General features: G+C 43.8%; 1 protein-coding gene across 1 annotated transcript; it reads left to right on the top strand.

Moving 5' to 3' along the window:
* Positions 1-767: 767 nt before the first annotated feature.
* LOC130493036 (dnaJ homolog subfamily B member 11) lies at positions 768-15033 on the top strand. Its single transcript, XM_056866810.1, has 10 exons — positions 768-877; positions 2186-2342; positions 3707-3804; positions 5873-6005; positions 7424-7566; positions 11919-12001; positions 12776-12833; positions 13463-13574; positions 13719-13878; positions 14876-15033. The coding sequence occupies exons 1-10, from the start codon at positions 813-815 to the stop codon at positions 14938-14940; spliced, it is 1074 nt and encodes a 357-aa protein (XP_056722788.1). The 5' UTR covers positions 768-812; the 3' UTR covers positions 14941-15033.

Below are 15033 nucleotides of genomic sequence, written 5' to 3'. Positions count from 1 at the left end.
CAACAGCGATTAAGAGGTAGAGTGGCTCCCATATTCAGATGTGGCGCTGGCCCTGTACGCAGTACCGTTCCAATTTAAAAGAAAAAGTGAAAATCCCATGCGTCCAGTTGCAAAGTACCTGACGACTGTTATAACCATTCAACCAGCTTGCTTAGGGACTCCACGTGCGTTTCAACCTCAAACCAAAAAGGGCAAGAGTCCAGTAGCTCCTTAAAGACTAACAAAAATATTTTCTGGTAGGGTATGAGCTTTCGTGAGCCACAGCTCACTTCTTCAGATACCAGAAAATATTTTTGTTCGTCTTTAAGGTGCTACTGGACTCTTGCCCTTTTCTACTACTGCAGACAGACTAACAGAGCTGTGGCTCACGAAAGCTCATACCCTGCCAGAAAATATTTTTGGTAGTCTTTAAGGTGCTACTGGACTCTTGCCCTTTTTGACTACTGCGAACAGACTAACACGGCTGCCCACTGTGAATTATCAAACCAAAAAGTAACTGAACCCTCCTGATAGATGAGGCGTGCCCGTGACGACTTTATATCGTCCCGGGCGACGATTGGACAAGGACTAAACAAGCGTGCCCTTTCCCGCGGCCCAATTTGTTGACGTAGTAGAATGTTATTGGTGACGCCTAGCCGGTCGCGGGTGAAGTGTGCAATTCTGATTGGCCAGTGCAGGGAAAGGGAGTCTGCGGTGCCGTGTTCTGATTGGGCGGTTTCCTCACCGGGTCCTGCCTCGCTTTCTCTCATGCCTCGGGTTCCCGGCGAGTGAGCGCGGTGGGGGTACGGAAGCGGCTTGAAGACTCCCCCGCCATGTCCCCTCGCTCCCTTGGTGGTCTCCTAGTGCTGCTGTGCATGCTTGGGGCCGCCATTGCTGGGTAAGGCCGAGGGAGGCGGGCAGGAGTCGGGAGCAAATGCCTCCCCGCTTTCAGTGTTCTCGTGGCTAGTTTGAGCTGTTCGGTCGCCCGAGTCGGGTCCTAAGGAGCGACCAAAGCTACGCTGCTTCCCAGGCCCACTTCTCCCCCCCTCAGTCTCTGGGTCCATAATGGTCATGGGCACTGTTTTTCTCGCGAGTGGAGGTCCTGACCGTTAATTACGGGGAGCCTCGTTCAGACAGGGTTGCCAACCAACAGGGAGGGCCTGGAGAGCCCCTGGAATTAAAACGGGTCTTCAGCTGAGATAAATCAGTTCCTTTTGGCAGAAAACGGCAGCTTTCGAGGGTGATCTCTATGGCATTGTATTAGGCTGAGGTCCCTCCCCTCCTGAAACCCAGTCCTCCTCAGGTTCTGCCCCCAAATCTCAAGGAATTTCCCCACCCAGAATTGGAAACCCTAGGTTCAAATCTCCTCTCGACTACAAAGCTTTCTAAGTGACCTTAGGCTAGCCATTCTCTTTCGGCCTAACCTACCTTACAGGATGGTTGTGAAGATAAAATGGGAGGAAGAGCGAAGCAAGTATACTGTCTCAAGTTCTTTGCAGGGAGGTCTGGGGAAAAACCTAGACATTAAGTTCCATCCTCCCACGGTGATGTGATTGAGCCCCTTGCATCTGTAGCAAATGATGGAATTTCTGTAAAGGCTAGTTGTCAGGTTATGATTCTGAAAGGGTGTGTGTGCATGTGAGAAAAGTTTCACATTCTGAAAGTATCCCTTTTGTTAAAAGTATAAAAGATTGTATCTGTAACAGCTAATTTTCTGCCTTATGTGCATGCACACACATACTCAATCCCTCATCAGACAACTGGGGGTGCAGAGGGTGAGATAAACAGTAATGTTACGCTGGGTTTAATGTATATGATTGGCCTTCCCTATAATGTTGGGAGAAAGGTAGTTGTGTGATTGTTACTAGCAGTGTGGAAAATAAATGGTTTTTTTCCCATTGTAGTTATTGTTGTTGGTATACTTATAGTAACGCCAATCATCCACTGCATGTTTAGTGTGATTGGTTGTGCATATGACTGCTGAATACAAATGTTAAAATAATACTTGAGTTTATGGGTCCTGCTTGTTGAGTTTGATGCTGCCTTGGAGATGCCATACATGGCATCCCCTGGATTAAATGCTTGCAGGCTCTCTCTGTGTTGTATTTATTGCAGTTGGTAGCAGTATTGGAGGGGAACCATACCTTCTTGTTCTCTTCCTAGCCTGAATATTGTTAACGGGTTCTGTGCATTATTATTTTTTTAGGAGAGATTTCTACAAAATCTTGGGAGTGTCTCGCAGTGCATCTGTTAAAGATATTAAAAAGGCCTACAGAAAGTTAGCCCTACAGCTGCATCCAGACCGTAACCCCGATGATCCACGTGCGCAGGAAAAGTTTCAGGATCTTGGGGCTGCCTATGAGGTTAGTAAAGAAGCAAAAAAGATGCCCGAGCTCTGGATTTTGGTTTTGAATTCCTGTCTTTGCTATGATAGAGCTTGACAGATTTAGCAGTATTTGAAAAATGCTGGGTAGTTCTTGGATGTGCAACAGGCAGCTTTTTGTGGTTTCAGGAGAAAAATGGGGATGTGTGAAGTTTCCTTCTATTCACCCATATCCGCTATAAACTTCCATATGTAGTGACTCCATGGTTATCACCAATATTTTTAATTTTATATAATTGTCAGTTGTGTTTAAGGTTAAGTTAAGTGCATTTAATTTCTGGGTTATTGAAACTGGAGAATGATTCGGTATTGGTTTATGATCTATTCTTTGTTAAAATCTGCTGATTGAAGAGCAAGTATTTTAAACATTCAGTGTCATTGGTATTTGGTTCTCTAGGCTAGGACAAATCAAGCCAATTCTTGGTGTTGTCATGTAACTGGGCTTCATCCTAGTCTCTTGGCAAGAAATTTTAGATACAATCAGAAATATAACATTAATGTTCTATTGTTAAATCCTAAAGTTATCTTGTATGATTATTTAAAAGATGCAGTAAATATCTTTGTTTTGGATTAGTGTTACATTTGTTATCTACTGGTAAAATGTGTATTGCCTTTGTTTAAATGCTTGATCCTTCTTCTTTAATAGATTGCTTTGGAAGGGTTTTGTTAACTGATTTTATCTCTAAATCAACTTAAAAAAAGGTGGGAAAATGAATTGGCTGATAAGTTTGTAAATTATTATTTATTGAATGTTGTCCCAAAACTTTGGATTTCAATGATCAACCACTTTTAAGAATTTGCTATAAATGATGTAATATGCTAACAAAATAACCCCAAAGTCTAGATAGTTGTTTGGTCCTTGCACTCTAGCTGATAGCTCCTAGGAGCCTAAAAGTACCGTAAGTTTTCTCTATGATGCCCTGCTTCCTTTTTCACTGCATTTAGGAAGGATTCCTGCATTGTGTTCTATATATGCAAATCCAAATGTGTAAATGTGTCAGACAATGTGTGAATTTTTAATATTGGGGTAATCATACTGTTGTGTATGTATTCTCCATCCAGCTGATTGATTTGCTTCCTTGTGCTCTTACCTCATATGCATATGTGAATAAAAACATACTGTGCCAGCAATTTATATACTGTGAAAACAAATCCCAGGAGCAACATGAGAAGAATGAGGAAAAAATAGTAGATAAAGTTAGACTTATTTAGTATGTAAGAATTAGGAATAGGGGTGAGTTAATAATGGACATGCCAAACTAACCCTTGAGAACAATATAGAAATTCATCTTTATTAAAGCTTTGTCTAATATGCATAGCCATGTATACTGTTGTCTCATTCAGGTGCTATCAGATGAGGAAAAGCGAAAGCAGTATGATGCATATGGAGAAGAAGGTTTAAAAGAAGGTCACCAGGGTTCCCATGGAGATATTTTTTCACAGTAAGTCTACCTTGTTCCTCCAATTATTACTTTTTTCCCCATGGCAGAACAAGCCTTATCAAAATACAGTTAGCGAAGCAACACTGGTATTCTCACAAGTGCCAGTATTACTTCCAAAGTTGTTTGTTATCCTGTAGTTTTTCTGTGGCTTAGTCAAAAAGTATAAATGTTGACTGAGCATAGAAACTAACGGATAATGTGAGACACATTTTTCAGCTTTGGGGGTGGGGGGTGCACTAACCTCACTGGAATGAATAGGAACATTTTTTTTCCTTTTCCGAGCTCCAAGGCACATGGCAAAACCACTTACTACTGGCTTTTTAATGTAGTGTGCCTAGCAGAATCATCAGTTAAAAGACTGTGTCATCAGACTGATGGTAGAATTTCATCTGTAGTTTGCATCTATGATCAATAGATTGGTCAGATGATGTTTTAGAGTAGCAACTAGAGATATACACACACAAATGTGTTTGGTCTCGGTTAGTTTTAGTTTTAAATGTTCTTATTCCATCATTACACTTGTCCAGTTTCTTTTGTCCTGTTATTTGATTCAATACAAAATATTTACAAGCTGTATCTGCCCCAATAACGAATGAAATTGAGGGGTTGTTCCTCTTACCCAAGGGAATCTCCTTGCCAGATTTTAGCTACTTAAGAGAAAGGGTTCCTTGCAAGGCTCCTTTGCACAACAGGCCGAGTTAGACATTTGGCAATCCAAGAAAGTTGGCAATGGTGGGTATAAATAACATATACTTGAGTGTTCCTCTTATATGAATCTGCTTGTTCACATCTAAAGTGGTTGGGGGAGCTCTTATTTTTTTAAAATGAAAATGGAGCATACATGTGGTGTGTGTGTGTCCCCCACAACACCTTTTTTTCTCCCAACCCAGCTTCTCTGTCAGAAATATGCCAGGCTGTGAGGAAAATGCTTCAAACACCAGAGTGCAGTGAGGCAGGGTGCAGCAGGGAACGAGGTTTTAATCCTCTTTCTCATATGTTAATTTCTGTTTTAAAAGAATTGTCAGTGCAGTACTCGTTATAGCAAGATCTATGTGTAACTCAGGGTAAATAGTGCTGCTCGATCCCGTCCCCCGGGGAGTTGGTAGCCTTGGCTGAATGGAATCTCAGGAAACCATTCCTGTTCAGCACTATTTCAAAGATGAGGTGTCTGGAAGTACTGTGGAAGATAAGGCAACTCTGTATGCAAGTGTATGTGTAAGGGATCTGCAAGAAAAGTGGGAGTGTTAAGGCAAATACTTTTCATACATAGGTTTTTTTCACAGATGCCCACTTGCACTGTATTAAGTGGCCCAGGAAGCACTCTCCCTGCTGGAGCACCTTGCAACCACTCAAACCCACTCTGGGATGAGGAGCAGTTTTTGAGCATCTCTTTCCTCCTGTTTTCTCCTCAGTGAGAACGAAAAGTTGGACTTAAATATGAGGTTCTGGTTCCTTCTATTAGATTAATAGGAGAGCAGGCAAATCACCCTAGTGAAGATCAGACAAAATTTACTGGTTCAGGCTGTGCAATTCCCCACTAGCATCAGGTGGTGTATCAGAAACCTTCTGAAGTTGCCCTTGCTTATTTCTGTCTGTAAGCCATTTTTCTTCGATTCTTAAAATTGCACATTGACTGCTGTCTTTGCAGTTTTCCTCCATTTTGGGGTCTGCCCTAGCAAGCAGGTTCTATTCCTGTTTTCATTACATTTGGCTCACAGATTAATGTACCTATGAACATTGGATAGGGGAGATCTCTCAGGAAAGGGGTACGAGTTTGGTTGATCCTACTTTCATACTTGACAGAATTAATGCTGTCTTGCCTGCCACCCTGCCGGTTGAGCCTAAAATAACCTCTTGATGTCCAGCTCCCTTTCTGTCTAAAGTAACTGTTGCTTCTTTTGTAGTTTCTTTGGGGACTTCTCTCAGGAAAGGGGTACGAGTTTGGTTGATCCTTTCATACTTGACAGAATTAATGCTGTCTTGCCTGCCACCCTGCCGGTTGAGCCTAAAATAACCTCTTGATGTCCAGCTCCCTTTCTGTCTAAAGTAACTGTTGCTTCTTTTGTAGTTTCTTTGGGGACTTTGGCTTCATGTTTGGAGGAAGTCCTCGCCAGCAAGACAGAAACATTCCAAGAGGAAGTGACATCATTGTGGATCTAGAAGTTACACTGGAAGAAGTGTATTCAGGAAACTTTGTGGAAGTAAGTACCATCCTGTCGTGAAGGGCTCCTTTGTTTATTGAAGTCTGCTAGCCACGGTTTTATTAAGAACGTAACAATTCTGAGGAATAATGGCAATTATGTGCTGTTGTTTGAACAGAGAAATTGGGGACATACAGAGGACTTAAATGAGCCACAGCATTGAAGCTTCTGATTCCTTGTGTTTGCTGATCTCTGAGATGTTTACTGCCCTGTTCATCACTTTCAAATGAATGAAAGGTTATTGAAGAAGAGCATTCGTTCTGTTAATAGGAAGCATGCTGAAAAGCAGTGAACAATATTATTTCTGTTAATTAGGAAGCATGCTGAAAAGCAGTGAATTGCTTGTCATTTTCTATTACTAGTGAGAGGCTGCAGTTTTGCAGAAGTATGTCTCTAGCAAGTGAGAGGGATCTTGATGATGAAAGAGAATACTGTTGCTTGTGCTTGTACTTTATGCTTATCAGACAACACATTGAAGCACATTATTGTTATCTAAGTCTGTATTGTGTTGGTCTTGAAGGCATTGACAGATAAAAGATAACGGTGGTGCTAATGTTCTAGTAGTGAATTAATTGCAACATGTAGAATATTGTAAGCAAAGCTTCAGTGCTAACTGACCAGGCTTCTTTTAGCAAAAGAGCTGCTGCCGAGTTAAATTAATTTCAGAGTTTCACAGATCTGCGGCTGGGCCACCAATGAGGGCAGTTCCCCCTGTTCTAGGGGTACTCTTTGTTTGCTGTCTTTTACCTGTTTCACTGGCTTTACAGAGGAACCTCGCTTGCTTTCCTTCTGTTCTCTGCAAAAGCCCCACATGAAATGAAATAAGACTGAGTCCTTTCCCAAGACCTCTTGCATGCAGAGAGGATGGGTGGGGGGGCCCTAGGGCCTGTATCACCCCATGTGAGTCTTTGAGGAAGTTTCTCTCGTCACTTCCCACACATGTGTGGAGGTGTTGGGGAAGAAAGAGGCAAGAAGGACTCATGGCAGTTCTTACCATCTCCGAAGCCCCACGTGAGTTGAATTAAGAACCTGGGTGGGGGGGGGGGTGGCAATCATAGATATTGGCCTCCAGTAAGGTAGGGTGCACAGAAGTCCTACCTGAAAAGAACTAGGAGTCTGTCCTTCCCTAGGCCCTCTGGTATGCAGAGGATTGGGGAGGCTAGAGGCTGTCAAAGTGTGTGGACCCTTGCACAAGTTGCTGCATGTGCTATGGTTCCATTTACTTCAGAGGTGCTTAGGCTATTCATTGCAGTGTCAGTGGGAGCGGGTCAAGAGTATTGCTAGCCTATCATATTTTGTTTTCATATGTGCGACCTGTCAAGGGACAGGTCCCTTGTCAAGGGACTCAGGTGGCATCGCTGGGGCTAGAATGCTCTACATAGTATAATTTTTCAGAGATTCTGTATGTATTTTTTCAGGTTATTCGTAACAAACCAGTAGCAAGACAAGCACCCGGTAAAAGAAAATGCAATTGCCGGCAAGAGATGAGGACAACCCAGCTAGGCCCAGGGCGTTTCCAGATGACCCAAGAAGTGGTCTGTGATGAGTGTCCCAATGTCAAGTGAGTCTTATGTTATCTTGGTTATGTTCATCGTTTATAATCATGCCTGACTGCCAAAAGTAGCAAGAATAGTGATTACATTTCCAATGTAAGCCACATGGTGGTGTAAGTTACTGCTTATCTTTGTGAATGAAAACTGTTACTTGGAAATCCCTCTGGGTTACCAGCTTAACTGGAATGTGAATAATTTCCCTGTCAGTGCCACTTTTCGTTGCTCTGGAACCTTAATAGTTCATGAAGGAGATCACACCCATTCTGACCCTGTTCAATAGGCAAAAGTAGTTCCAGGTTTATTGTGGCACTTGATCTTCGTGTGTAAATTGGATGGTTTGTTCTCTAGTCAACAAATCCGGATTCTAAACTAGAATTAAACAATGGTTTATAATCCCGGTTTGCAGACTAGGAAACAAACCAGTTTGTTTTGTCTGATTGTCAGCCCATTCCTGAGGCTGGGGGCCAAATCGCCTTAGGAGGCGGTGTGACCCCTATGCCTGTGCCACTTCCACCATGCAAACTGGAACGGAAGCCAGTATGGGGGCCACTTACACTGGCCCCCCTGGACCGCAGTGGCAGCGTGGTCGTTGGATGCATGTGCGGTCCCCCCAGCGGTGTTCTCCTGGCACGAGTCCCCATGCCAGCGTCCCGGGAGGCATTCTCAGGGCGTTCTAAGGGGCAGAGCTGCCTTTAGGCAGCTTTCAAACCCCTTTCACCTTGGGAATGCTTCTCGGGACGCCGGTTGTCCTGCACCACCTTTTTTGGTGGCACAGGCCCTCTTTCCCCTCTGAGGGGTGGGGGGGAGCCTTTTTCCTGATTTTTATGTTGAGGGGGGAAAGCCTTTTTTCCCCTCCACTGCAGCTAGGAAGCCTCTGAAGAGGCTTTTCAGCTGTGCCATCCCGGCCGCTGCAGTTCCCACCCCACCCTAAGGAATGGACTGTTAGTCATCAAGACAAACTGTTTTGTTTTGTTTTGTGATTGTGGAGTTCATTAATCTGAGCCACACAAGAGGGGAGGAGGGAAGGTGAATGCTCTAAGTCAAGTTCCAGTTTGTTGTTATGCTTGAATAGGTCCTGCAAACTATGGACATCACTTGGACAATTCGTTCTGACCAGCATCTTTACATATAAAAGCGAGAAAGTACCTTGAAGAATCCAAACTTCTTAACTAGGTCAAAGACTAATTTTAGAGCAGTAGTTGTATGGAGCCCCGTGGCACAGAGTGGTAAGCTGCAGTACTGCGGTCCAAGCTCTGCTCATGACCTGAGTTCGATCCCGACAAAAGTTGGTTTCAGGTAGCCGGCTCAAGGTTGACTCAGCCTTCCATCCATCCTAGGTCAGTAAAATGAGTACCCAGCTTGCTGGGGGTAAAGGGAAGATGACTTGGGAAGGCACTGGCAAACCACCCCATATAACAAAATCTGCTTAGTAAATGTCGGGATGTGACGTCACCCCATGGGTCAGGAATGACCCGGTGCTTGCACTGGGGACCTTTACCTTTAGTTGTATTTCATGTTGTCTTGCCCCAAATATACTTTTGAACAGCACAATTACATAAGCCTTTTGGTTTTCTCACAACAGAAACAAATAGAATAATTTCCCCTTAACATTGTTCTCGGCTAAAGGAAACTTATATAGGCGATTAAGTCTTGTACACTTGATTCCAACTCCCAAATTTAGGCGCAGATGGGATGTAGCTTTCAGGGATCCCTCTCTCCCTACACATGCCCTCCTTCCCTTCAGCAGGCAATGGCTGCCAACAGACTGGTTCTAGGGTTGTACTGGAGGTATATGAGGTATGAAGGACCCAGGAAGGGAAAACAAGCAACTGTCTGTTAATACTATAGCAGTTAAGTAAAAGAACAGTTACGAAAATGAGGCTGAATTAATGCAAGGACACTACAACTACACAGAGCAAAACTCGCACAGAAAAGAAGCTGGCTGGAAAACAACAGAGCTTCCTAACGCAACTGTCTTACTTGGTTCCAATTCCTGCCTGAGTACCTGAGCCCAGTAGGCATACTCACCTCCTGTGGGGCAAGGGATCAACTCCCTTCAAAAGCAGCATAACTACTGCTCAGCTTGAGGAGAGTGAGTGAACAGTTTCCCTCTCTGTGCAGGGTCTGGTGTGTTTCCTGTCCATGCTCTACCTCCTCACCAGTGATTAGCTTCGGCTTCCCCCCCACAAGTCCAATCATAAGGCTTGGAGGGTACTTGGGAACTGTAGGCCTGTTTGAAAATTTACACAACAGCGTGAGGCCTTTATGGAAGACAAGCTTCTCTGAGACCTCCCGGCCATTTTTTTTATTTTTTTTTTGCCATCCTTAGGCAGGGTTGCCAAGCGTCTGTTTTTGAACAGTCCAGTGTTTGTGCTTTCTGTCTGGGATTATAAACTGAAAAAATACTGGACATATAAATGTCCAGTATTTTCCAGTTAAGTTTTCTAAGTAAATAAGGGTTGAGGGGGTGGCGTTAGGAGTGACAGGCTGTGTGGCTGGCAGAGGACAAGGGATGATAGGGGGAGCCAGCCCTCTGGGCCAGAATGCAGGTGGCAGAATTGAGGCAGCGACTGCAGGGTGCTGTCATGCCAACAGTGTTGGATGAAGAGGCATGAGACATGGCAGCCCAAGGTAACAGGGACGGAGCAATGGCTGCATTGCTATCTGCTGCAAGTCTGAATCATGGGGGCCCACCACCTCATAGTTGTCTGTGAGCCTGCCCACAGAAGATATCCACTTCCTGCCGGCTCTCCCCCGCCCCGCCCCCATCTTGGGCGCAGCCTGGATAAACCAAAACATCCTCTTCCCTGATTTGCTGCTTTCCTGATGAGAGGCTTCCCCCTGTGCGGGCTGAGCCCAGTGGTCAAATGCCCAGGCAGGCCAGTCTGGGGGCATCGATAGGAGTGCCAAGCGAGAAGTACACAGAGCCAAGACTAGAGTTCTTGCTAGTATGGCTGCAGGTGTGAGGTGTGTCTAGTGTTGCCTGTGGGGCTCCCAACTTTTCCTGTCTCCGTTTTTCCTCCTTTGGCATAAAAAGGGGTTTCCTGTGATTGTCTCAAGTGTGAGTTTTGTATAGATGTGAACTAAGCATTGCTGGGTGAGGGGAGACTGGAAGACGATGGCACCAGTTCTTACTGCCCCTTCTGAAAATCAGAGAGCTAGAATAAGGGTGGATTCCCTTCTCCAGGAAGGAAGGTTAAGCAAGGGTTTTTCCCGCAGATTACAAATCCACATTTAAAACATACCAAATAACCCTCTCCCCCCAAACTTGCCTGTAGCCTATAACCCATCCCTGCTCCTCTCCCTCCAGAGCAAAAGACCTGGTGCTTTAGGCAACCGTGCTACAGCATTAGACTGATAACGTTTGGGGTTAGGTGAGCAGGAAGCGGCTGAGCTTTATTGGTTGGGGAAAGGGAATCTTCCAGCTGTGCGTCTACTGCTCTGTGATTCTTTGTGAGCTCCCAACTTGTAGAACATTAGCTGAGAGTCCTTCCCATGGTTGTCAGACACCCTGGATTTCAAATCAGGAGCCCCGCAAGTCAGGTGCAGATTTCCCTCAATATTAAGAGTTTCTTGTTATAACATCAAATGATGCATTTCCTCAGAAAAGGATTAGGGCTTCTCCAAATCTGAGAAAAGTTGGTAAAACCTCCTGTTGTTGAAAAATTAAAAATTGACAAAAGCAGCAGAATCTAATGAAAAATATAAGATGTAGTGCAGATTGTCATCAATACACTTCCCATATTGTGGGTGTATGGTCGGCAAATTTTTATCTAGTATGTCCAGTATTTTTGTTGAAACCATCTGGCACCCCTAGTGTTAGGCCTAAGATCATGACAATCACTCATACCAGTTATACAGGAGAGTTATTCAGTGTTGGTACTGCAACTTGTCCCTTAGTAGTGATCCAAAGGGGATGTGATCTTCACATGCCTTATTTCAGAACTGAAGTTCAGGGTGACCCTCTGCTCTGGCTGTCAGTTCCAAGTCTTGAAAGGTTACAATAGAAATCAGACAATGCTTTGTTCAGACGTTTTTTTTCCTGCTACAGTAACATCAAAAACAAATAAGGGAAGTGGGTACCCTTTGTAGTCTGGTAGAGCTGACAAGCAGAAATAGTTAAGGATAGTGAGACTTGCAGTTGCATCCAGCAGCATTCTTCTAAATGATTTATTCGAGTCATCAGGAAATACCTAGCTGCTTTTTGTATTATTCCTCTAGTAGACCCAGCAGTGTTATTCTACAGTAGTGGGGAAAGAAAGTCAAACAACCCTGCCAAAAAAACAAAGCCCCACTGAATACTGAAGTCTACTTGGTAGAAGTATGTTTTCAAACATTTGCTGCCTTTCTTGTTTCTCAGGCTTGTGAATGAAGAGCGGACCCTAGAGGTGGAGATAGAGCCTGGTGTGAGGGATGGCATGGAATATCCCTTTATTGGGGAAGGTATAACTTTCATTTCTGTTCTAACAAACTTCACTAGTACTGTTTTGACCAGTGGTGGTAAAGATGTTTCTCAAATTTCCTGGTACCCAGGTTAGGTTTGAAAAGAGAACATGGCTCCGGCATTCATTACTGGAGGCCTGAAAATGTCAACTATGCTGCTTGTGTATTACTTTCATACATGGCCTGTGGTGCAGAATACGTTTCCTGGGAAACACAACTTTTATTTTTCTTACAGACACTTTTTCCCCAAAATGCAAACTTCTGGTCCTTGTGGTTGTAGAAAGAACTGTGGCAATGTACAGTTAGTATACAGGCAAGGCATCTTGTGATGCTGGAATTGGAAGTTTGTCTTTCCCAGATGCTCGTTCTCATTTCCCCTTGACTTTATGCCCTTCCCACTGTTGACCATGAAGCACTGTTCCAGAATCTGAGTGAACTGTCGTATTGATCACAGTAGATATGTGCAAATCTTTATTTAGATAAATATTTAAAAACATGAACGCTTGCTTTTTGTAGCAAACATACTGTCTCTCCCCTCCCAATCTGTGCGTGTTATTTTATCAAGGGTGTGTGAATCATATTTTTATGAACACATTTGTCTGCAGGCTAGCAGATGGAATTAACTACCTTTGCATACTGAAGCAAACCAATTGTTTCCTTTGGATAGCACTTACAGCTTGTATGATTCTCTCAAATCATAGTAGGTCTGAATAATTTGTACTGGTGAACTCTTTGACTTCTGCTTAACATGCCCAATCCCATTTTCAATCTTAGGTGAACCACATGTTGATGGGGAGCCAGGTGACCTGCGCTTCCGAATAAAAGTTCTTAAGTAAGTTAGGTTTCAATTATTTTTTTGACTTGCTTAGTTGGGAAAGTCATTTGTAAATGTGGTGTAGCGGTTAAGAGCGGCGGACTCTAATCTGGTGAACTGGGTTTGTTTCCCCACTCCTCCACATGAAGCCTGCTGGGTGACCTTGGGCTAGTCACAGTTCTCTCCGAACTCTCTCTACCTCACAAGGTGTCTGTGGTGGGAAAGGGAAGGTGATTGTAAGCCACTTTGAGAGTCCTTAAAGGTAGAAAAAAGTGGGGTATAAAAACCAACTCTTCTTCTTCTATGTTGACCCATCATGAAACAGAGCAATGCCCTCCTTGGCAGATGCTGAAAAATATTGGTTTCATTGTGTCTTATTGTCTGTGTCAATGGATGTCCTTCATCAAGAAGAAATACCATAATGTTAAATGATACACACACACCATCATCTTGAGAGACACAGGAAATCTGAAAGGGAGTGGGGCCTTCCTCCTACCAGCCAAGAATCCCCTGGCAGAGGGAGGGTAACTGCATCCTCAATCCCCCATCATTTCTACCATATTCAGGAAGAAGGGAGCCCAGGAAAAGCTGCTGCTTTCTTCTGATTGTGAGACCATGTTTATGTTACTCTCCCCTCTTGATTATAGGCATCCAGTCTTCGAACGAAGAGAGGATGATTTATATACAAATGTGACTATCTCGCTGGTCGAGGCTCTAGTGGGCTTTGAGATGGATATTGCCCATTTGGATGGGCATAAGGTGAGAGAGAAGATGGTTCCTACTTTGTCCTGTTTTGGTGGGATACAAGCAGGCTAAAAGTAGACATTGTAGGCTCCTACACTATTTCCATGGTGTTTTGATATTTTATTGTAAAATCTCCCACCCCCCTTCTGCTTCCTTCAGGTCCACATTGCCCGGGATAAAATCACAAAGCCTGGAGCAAAGCTGTGGAAGAAAGGGGAAGGTCTTCCCAATTTTGACAACAACAACATTAAAGGCTCTCTAATAATCACATTTGATGTGGATTTTCCCAAAGAGCAACTGACAAGTGAACAGCGAGAAGGTTTGTATTTTAAACAGCTGAAAATTGTGCTATTACAATAGATTCCCAAACATTTTGAACAATAATTGCTAGTAGTCATGTATTCTCCTCTGGCTGAGATTAGGAAGGTATGTTACATAACCTGTATGTATCTTCAAAAGCATATAGCAGCAGCACCATAGCATGGTGCAGTGGTTAAGAACAGTGGTTTGGAGCAGTGGACTCTGATCTAAAGAACCAGGTTTGATTCCCCACTCCTCCACATGAGCAGCGGATGCTAATCTGTTGAACTGGATTTCTTTCCCCACTCTTCCACATGAAGCCAGCTGGGTGACCTTGGGCTAGTCAAACTCTCTCAGCCCCACCTACTTCACAGGGTGTCTGTTGTGGGGAGGGGAAGGGAAGGTGATTGTAAGCTGGTTTGATTCTTCCTTAAGTGGTAGAGAAAGTCAGCATGTAAAAACCAACTCTTCTTCTTATTTCTACCCTATACATTTTTGCTGCTTTATTGAGAAATAATCCAGCTCTATAGTTGAAGGTATTTTTTAGTCCAGCTTGCTGTAGCCTATCAGTGGGAAAGGATGCCTTGTTTACGATTTTGTTCCTCTAGGTAAGCTGTTCCACTGACCAGCTATAACGTCCCAGTCTATGACTACTACAAAGATAGTGAGGAATGTGCCCAGATCTCTCCTGGGCCTATTTCATAGTCATTAACAAAGACTGAGGCTGGTTGGACAGGGAGCCAAAATCTGTGATCTTTTCCAGGTGCCTTGCTTATTCCCAGTCTCCTATGCAGACAATGCCCACGGTAATATCACTGTGCTTGTGGCACAGCGGTTTTTCTGTTCATTGGCAGTATTTGCATGTCCCTTTCTCTCAAACTTCTTAAGTGTCAGTGTAATGTTGTCACTGAGAATCAGAACAGTGTGAGTGAGTTGGTTTTCCTTTTGACAGTTTAGGATGAGATGAGACGAGCGTTGTGTGCTATATGTAATTATTCTTTTTTCCCCTTTTCTAGGCCTAAAACAGCTGCTAAGACAGGCATCGGTTCAGAAGGTGTACAATGGTCTGCAGGGATATTAAGACGGAGAAAAATGGACTTTGTTGCAAACAAGTGAAATCAGTGCTGTAAACTGCAGTCTTCTGGTCATTGTAGAGAAAACCTGAGAGATGTTG

The sequence above is a fragment of the Euleptes europaea genome, unplaced genomic scaffold, assembly GCF_029931775.1.
Source record: "Euleptes europaea isolate rEulEur1 unplaced genomic scaffold, rEulEur1.hap1 H_5, whole genome shotgun sequence".
Taxonomy (NCBI): domain Eukaryota; kingdom Metazoa; phylum Chordata; class Lepidosauria; order Squamata; family Sphaerodactylidae; genus Euleptes; species Euleptes europaea.
Note: the sequence above shows the minus strand (reverse complement) of the source record. Positions and strands in the feature narration are given on the sequence as shown.